The sequence below is a fragment of the Diospyros lotus genome, chromosome 1, assembly GCF_014633365.1.
Source record: "Diospyros lotus cultivar Yz01 chromosome 1, ASM1463336v1, whole genome shotgun sequence".
Classification (NCBI taxonomy): domain Eukaryota; kingdom Viridiplantae; phylum Streptophyta; class Magnoliopsida; order Ericales; family Ebenaceae; genus Diospyros; species Diospyros lotus.
This window is the reverse complement of record NC_068338.1, coordinates 48829901-48837819: the sequence shown is the minus strand read 5'-3', so window position 1 is coordinate 48837819 and position 7919 is coordinate 48829901. Positions and strand designations below refer to the sequence as shown.

The 7919-nt window shown below is 38.6% G+C and overlaps 1 protein-coding gene across 1 annotated transcript; it reads right to left on the bottom strand.

Annotated features, from left to right (window-relative positions):
- Nucleotides 1-4733: 4733 nt before the first annotated feature.
- On the bottom strand, nucleotides 4734-6934 carry LOC127791756 (adenine/guanine permease AZG1). Its single transcript, XM_052321772.1, has 2 exons — nucleotides 5890-6934; nucleotides 4734-5740 (listed from the first exon to the last, which is right to left on the bottom strand). Exons 1-2 carry the CDS (start codon nucleotides 6785-6787, stop codon nucleotides 4884-4886), a joined length of 1755 nt encoding a protein of 584 aa, XP_052177732.1. The 5' UTR covers nucleotides 6788-6934; the 3' UTR covers nucleotides 4734-4883.
- Nucleotides 6935-7919: the final 985 nt, after the last annotated feature.

The following is a 7919-nucleotide window of genomic DNA, read 5'->3' as shown; positions in this document are numbered from 1 at the left end:
TATGCATCCAAACTCATCATCTTAAGTTCACCTAATGCCTCACTCAGGTCAGTTGCAACTCCGATCATGTTTGTGATATTCTTTCTACCATGGGTCAATCTAATAGCATTATTATTATTAGTCCCTAAATCACATTATAAGATTGTTAAAAAAGGGAATTAATTCTTTATTTAATAATTGTTGTAGCATGGATACAATAATAAATTTGTTGACTGAAAACGTCGTCTTCAAGCCGTCTGAGCCTGCAAAAATAAAAAAATAATTAGAAGACGCGAGGAGATCCCTGCACAAACACTCTGACGCTTAAATTAGACATTGAGTATAATAAAAGAAATTGTATTGAAATTAATATCAAACATCTCTTCCCCCTCTTCAGGAATGAATGACTCCTTTATATCTATAGAGAAATATAGAGTTATTCAAAATGTAACAGAATTATGATTCTTATAGATAACGCTTATTTTGATGGATGACATTTATCTTATCTTTTTTAGGGATGAAATTTCTTATAATAATACTTGTCTAAATATTTCATAATTATTTTAGAATTAGAATTCCCTATGGATAATTATATATCATTTTATTAGAATATTCAAAAGAATTTTTAAATATCGGACATATCGTATTTGTGCACTTCACGTGAGATCTCTTGCATATAAGAAATTTATATCTTTTAACCCAAAAAAATATTTTGAATTTTTGGATTTATTTGATCTTTTAACAAATTTTTATCTATGACACAATAATAATAATTGTATGGATTGAGTCTCGAGTGACGTTAATGGGATGGAGAATCAATAATATTGGTTGCAACGGAACAAAAGATGGAAGGATTCGATTCGGAATTTGGAACACAGTTTTGTCCTTAATCTGCCAAAGCGTCCACCGGAGGAGATGTGTCCCGGAAACAACCCCAACACGTGTGACCGCTTCCCCCCCCCAACATATTCTTCCTTTCCAACTTAAAACTTTTACTTTTTATATAATGAGATGAAATTCAGACATCAATTAAAAAGTTTTATCAGTTATAAGATTATTTTTTATTAGGAGAGACTAACAAAATCACGTATCATTATTGTCTCTTCTGTATAAAAATATAATACATGATTGATAACATGTAAATATTGATCAATTTTATAATATTATATAAGTGTATTGGTAATATTATGTGTCACGCTGTTTAGTATAAGATAAAATGGATAAAATTTGAAAAATCCTTTGTCCATTTATAGGGGACACGTGTGTACAATCATGATACGTGTTTTGAATTTCTGCTAAACAGCCAGTAGGGAATTTATTCTCTCCCACCCACCCACCCATCTCCTTTTCGGGCTTCCATCGTAATCAGAGCGCCCCATTTGAACGGGATAAGACGATGGATGGATCAGTGATGGCTATGCCTCATCCTCTTACCATGCTCCCCGTGCATCCAATCTTATCTTCCTCTGGATGAAGTTTGATATAAAATAGATCAATGTAAACAATATTTTGTAAATTACACTTAACTATTTTTTATTATTTAAGATTAGTAATAATTAGAATACTTGGCGTTCTTTTTTTAATTTTAATATATTTATATAGAAATATTAATTTGCTCTTAAGAAAATGTTAGCATGCTAATCATGATTATTATTAGTAGTACAGCCGGCCGCTAGTTAGGGAGGGAACTATATGTCTGTCTATATCCATATTGGACGCTGCGATGGTCCATTCACCATTGTTTATTACCAAATCAGCCGACTGGCAATCATAGAGATTCTGCTGCATTTAACGGCTGCCTAAGTCGATCGGGGATTTATTTATTGTTTATTACGGACTAAATCAGATCAACCTCCTTTCTTTATCATCATAACTTTAAACTATTACTTGATTTGTCTTTGCTGCTAATCATTAGCGACCCATTTATCATATTTAAGGAGTGATTAAGAATAAAAGGATTAATGAATGTTATTTTTAATAATTTATCTGGAGCTGCTGCTGTATGTAAAATAGTATTTTGGATAATTGATGATTGTACACATGACATGAGGGTTCTTTGATAACAATTTAATCTTTTAATAAATGCAATTTGACATTAATTAGTGATTGGTACTCTCATTGCTTTTGTCCAGCATGCATGCTACCAGTTCATGCATCTATAATCTTAATTTGAGTCCTGACTATGAGAGAATTATAATAATTTTATGTTAATATGAGAACACAAATTTAGATCTAAAAACATTTTAAATTATAATGTATATTTACGACAGATAACATTTATGGTGGTACAAATAAAATTAAAAAAAATTATACATCTGAAATGTATAATGAAATACAGATAAATACACGCCATACATAACTTAGATATTTAAACAACACATATATTCATCATATGAATAACAATAAATGCATACCTGAAGTCCAATGTCAGATTAAGGTACAAAAACACTTTCTATACTTGAGATCAGATTCCACCTCACGTTGTGATGGCTCTAAATTGTCTACACCTAGCATGTTATCTAGTACGGTTGTGATGGCTCTAAATTGTCTACACCTAGCATGTTATCTAGTACGGTTCCGCTTACCTCTTCAAGTTGTCAATATCACTAGCACCCACGTCTTAATTTCTTGTGTGAAAATCAGGTAGCTGTAATTGTCAACGGAAGCAGAAGAAGACGAAAGAAACAAAAATTATAGAGAGAAGATTGCAGCCAAGAGCCTCTATAATTTGCTTCTTATATTTACTTGTCCAAGCCTTCTGTCGCCTCACCCCCAACCTTCTCAATTTGCTGCCATTTGGACCATAATTGGGAGGATAAAGTGGTGGTTAAGAGTCGATTATCGAGCCACCAGGAGTGCACTAAAGAAGAATTGACTTTCCTACTCCAACAAGTCAACATTTGATTCATTGTTCACTAAGACACATTGAGCACATAATGTTGATACTAAATGTAACATTATATGGTGTGTAATTTTATAAATTTATTATCCATTAATAATTAGATAACACCAAAATCTATTTTGGCATCGGCCAACACTTGACCCACTATCAGAATCTTTTTATATCCCGGTGATGATATGAGAATTTCTAAGAAGTATTTAGCAGCGGTTCAGAACAATATAGATGGTAGTAAAGTCTCACTTTAAGTGAACCTATTATAGTTGATAATTACTGTGTGTTATAATCATTCAATTACTTAACGTCCCGACTGAGAGAGAATCATGGAGTGATAAACTTACAAACTCAATAACTATGCGTTTGATTTTATTAGAGTGATTAGATAACACATCATGAAACACATTTTTTAATATTCAATTTGCCTTGTCCAAGAACTATCCTTTTACATTAATAGTAAACCACATAAGACATTCACCTCATCAATGAAGACAAGGACATCATATTCTATCCCAACACATGTCTCCATATACCAACAATACAGAATCATATAAATGCACATTTCCACATCGCAATTGGATTGTTCGGTCAACTAACAAATCCCACACATCAATATACAAGACAACCGTATTTGTTTAAGTTTAAAGATCAACTACACCATCGCAACTTGACAACATGACCATTATCCACTATGCTATGTGGTTAGTCATCAACGTCACATTTGGTGTGTTGTTTTCCAACAATCACTTACGAGTTTACTAGAGATATCCTCATGTTATATGATATGTGACACACCATCCCTTATTATTAGTAACTCAAACTAATCAAGAATAGTAAAGTTAGTCTATACTATACTAATAAGAGTTTCCATCCAAAAAATCTAAGGACCATAAATCTTTTAAATAGTCATGTTATTAGAGAATGGTGTCACACAGTCTCAATATTTTAAAAATAAAATTCTCAAACAAAAAATTTAAAGACTTGTTTAGATAAGAACTGGAGAGTTTATAAATGAAGATAAACTTATTTTTTATTGAGATATATAAAAATATAATAAATGTATTTATTATAAATTTATTAAATATCATTCAAATCTAACATTAAAACATACCCTACTAACAATTTACACCCTCGAGAAAACCCGATTAATAAAATCTCATCTAGAATAAGAAAAGATAATGCTCGTCAATCGTTGTCATACTTGTTGATGATATATATCACTCATTATCATCATCTTGAAAAATTGTAAAACTATTTAAGGATCACTTTTAATGGACGGGGGGGCCTCATTTGAATGAGATACAATTAATCTAATCTAGGTGATATTGATGGTGGGATTTCATATCACCAAATGTTTTTGATGGGCAAATTTAAAATGTATTCTTATTCGCCTGTGGATGTGTTAGTGACAAAATTTTCAATCCTCTTGCCAGTGAACGAATATTTATTTAAGAAAATTAACTTAAGACTAATTAATGTCTTAAGTCATAAAAGAAAATTCAAAATTGGAGTGCGTTTGATTTGGACGGAGCGTGAAACGAAGCATGGCGGCGCAATCGTCCACCAAGCTGACACAAAACAAGTCGGACCAAAACCTTGTATTGTATTGAACTCCTTGTATTTTTGCAATCCATCCGCCAGGCGGGCCCCACCGCCGTGGGTTTTCCGGCGGTGCTGGTATCCACTAATGCCCATTTCCACAAGAGTTCACGTTCGAATTTTTATATTATTATTTATATAAGTTAATATTTAATTTAATAGTGACTCTTGATATTAAAAAGAATAGCTATTTAAGCACAATTCTCAGTTTTATAAAAAAAAAAAAAAAAGGACCCAATCTTCTACAAGGAAAGAGCCCTTAAAGTATTTTTCCACTATAATTTTTTCTTTCTTTTTATCTGTACAAAAATGGAAAATGAAAAATTGTGGTAAATAATGAAATATCATAGCCGAAAACAATATAATAAAAGGATAAAGGAGAGATTTCACTTTCAGGCCACGTGTCACTCTATACTGGCAGTGGCTGGCCTTTTGTACTTCCGTCTGGAGAGGCCTCATTGTTGGCGGTCCCATTAGCCACGTCATTATTTCTTTTCGGCCCCTTCAAAATCCAGAAATTCCGCAAGAGCCCCTCCGTCCAGTCCCAGAGGTGCAGAACAATGTAAGTACCAATCCCACCAATCAAACCGTAAGCGATGGAGTATGTCAACGGCATCAGAAGCAGCGTTATAAACGCCGGTATAGCCTCTCTCATATCGTCCCAATTAATCTCCACCACAGATCTCATCATCAGAACGCCCACCAGAATCAGCGGCGGTCCAACCGCCCACGCCGGTATAGATGCCAGGAGCGGCGTGAAGAAGAACGCCAGTAAAAAGTAGGCCGCCACCGTCAGCGCCGTTAGCCCCGTCCTGCCGCCTTCTCGTATCCCCGTCGACGACTCGATGAACGCAGTCACCGGCGAGGTGCCGAGCAACGAGCCGACGACGATCGAGGATGCGTCGGACATGAAGGCGAAGTACTGGCCCTCGAAGTCGCCGTTGTCGTCGGTGAAGCCGGCGAAGCGGGCCATGGAGTAGAGAGTGCCGGTCGTGTCGAGGATGTCGACGTATAGGAAGGTGACAAGGGCTTCCCAGAAGAAGCCTTTTCCGAAGTTCTTGAAGCTCAGTGCGCCGGCGGTATGCTTGATTGTGTGGATGTCGACGACTTTTTTGAAGTACTGGTAGGCGGAGTCGCCGGCGTCGGTGTCGGGGAAGATGGTGACCTTGGTGTTGCGGAACCAGGAGATGGCCGTAACGAAGACGATGCCATAGATCATGGCGCCTTTGATGTTTTTCACGAGACAGTAGGCGATGATGACGAAGCCTGTTGAAAAATTATTTTAAAAAATTGTTAGATATGGATAGGAGGAATTTTCGTGCGAGACATGATCACATCACTGTTTTGGAAGTGTTATTTGCCAATCAAATTGTTTTAGTTTTTGACAGTCAGCTTTCATGACACAAATTCCTTACCCACTAGGCCGAGCCAGAATGTGGGGCTCTCCATGCGATCGTGGAGGCAGAGTATGTCGCCGGAGACAGTGCCGCCGGGGATGAGGCTGATGGTGCCGTTGGCGTCGGTCATGACCGGAGCGAGGGAGGCACGTGCGGAGCTGGGGCATGCGCCGAGAGTCAGCAGAGTCGAGGAGCTGTAGCCCACGAGGCCGATGCCTTGGTTGTTCTGTAATCCGATGAAGGCGAGAAAGAGGCCGATTCCGGCGGAGGAGGAGATCCGGACGGGTTTGGGAACCAGTTTGGCGAGTCTGGCTCGGAGCCCAATTGCGGAAATCAGAAGGAAGATCAAGCCCTCGACGAAGACGGCGGCGAGCGCGCTCTGGTAGGACACGTTGCCGGAGCCGTGGTAGCCGACGACGGTGTAGGCGAAGTAGGCGTTGGTGCCCATACCAGGAGCCAGACCCAACGGAAGGTTCGCGAAGGTTCCCATAATCACGCATCCGATGAGGGACGAAGCGACGGTGGCGACGATGAGATCCTTCCGGATTTGCTCCAAGCAGGCGGCGTAGCCGGGATTGACGGGCTCGAATTTGCAGGACTTGTCGGGCTGGATGAGGCTGAGGTTGGCGCCTGAGCAGTTGGCGGCGGGGACGGAGTTGTCGGAGCAGAGGGGAATGCAGTCGGAGACGGAGCAGGTGCCGCCGGAGTCGGAGAGGATGGAGGCGTTGACGGCCAGGATGTAGGCCATGGTGAGGAAGGTGGCGGTGCCAGCGCGGAGCTCCGTGGTGAAGTTGGTGTTCCGCTCGGCGAGCTTGAATCGGCGGCCCACTCTGCTCCCCGCCACGAACGCGTTCAGCTTCTTCACCGGCGTGGCTGCCGTGTTTGGCGCCGCCGGCCTGGCTCGCTCCATCTCCATGTGATTCTGTGAAACAGAGTCCGATTTCTATGTGAAAAACCTAATCTTTCAATGTGCAATGGGTTGGGGGGGGGAGGGAGAGAGACGCTCACACACAACATGTGCGCGCGCGCATATATATTTACACACGGAGAGAGAGAGAGAGAGAGAGAGAGAGAGGGGTTGAAGATTCCATGGGGGCTAAGGATCTTGTTTATATTGGTGGGGGGGAAAGGGAGTATCAAAACAGTTTTGATGATAATTGGGATATATTTTGATACATTTGAGAGGAAATTAATTAAGAATAGCTTAATTTCAGCCGATGAGAATTATTAATTAATTAATTAATTAAGAGAGTGAATACTTGATGATGAACGTGTAAGATTTGATTAGTGTTTCCCCTTCCCACGCGCACACCACACCATATATATATATATATATACGTAACGTACATACATCGGGTCCCTCCCTCCACAGTCCACACTATCTATTTTATTTATATTCATTTATATTTATTTATACCATCATCATCATCATCAATTCATCATCATCATCATCTACCTACAACTTAACTCAGACCATCACCCCCGCATATGCATTCGCCTAAATAAATATTATTATGTTGGGCTTTGCATTCTTCATATCGAATGATGATGACGATCGATGATTATTATTATTTCTGTTTAATCGTCCTGTCCTCCTCTGTTTTAGAGGCTTTTCCTTATCTCATAAGAAGACTTTCTTTTAAATTTTTAAAAATTATATATACACTGTTAGATTTTTATTATTATTATTATTATAGTCAAATTTAAAAAAGATTCGGGGTATCTTCTGTTCAGAAAAGATTCTATATATTACTGTTCCACGATGGCAGCTGTGACCTGTCTCTCTAAAAAAAAAAAATTGATGATAATTTGTACTTTATGGTCTTATTTTTATCAATTCAAGCAACCTCCCCCCGGGGCGCCAACCAAATGTAGTCGTACGCCTACCTTATGTTTTCATTTTGACAACGTGCATGAGGATGGTCAACCCTAATCGTCAGCTTGATGCATGGAGAACAGTGTGAATCGCAATTTCTTATTTTCCACATTACAATTAGTCAGCAATTTGTTAAATATCTGGTGGGGTCAAAAGTGGGTTGGTTTTGAAT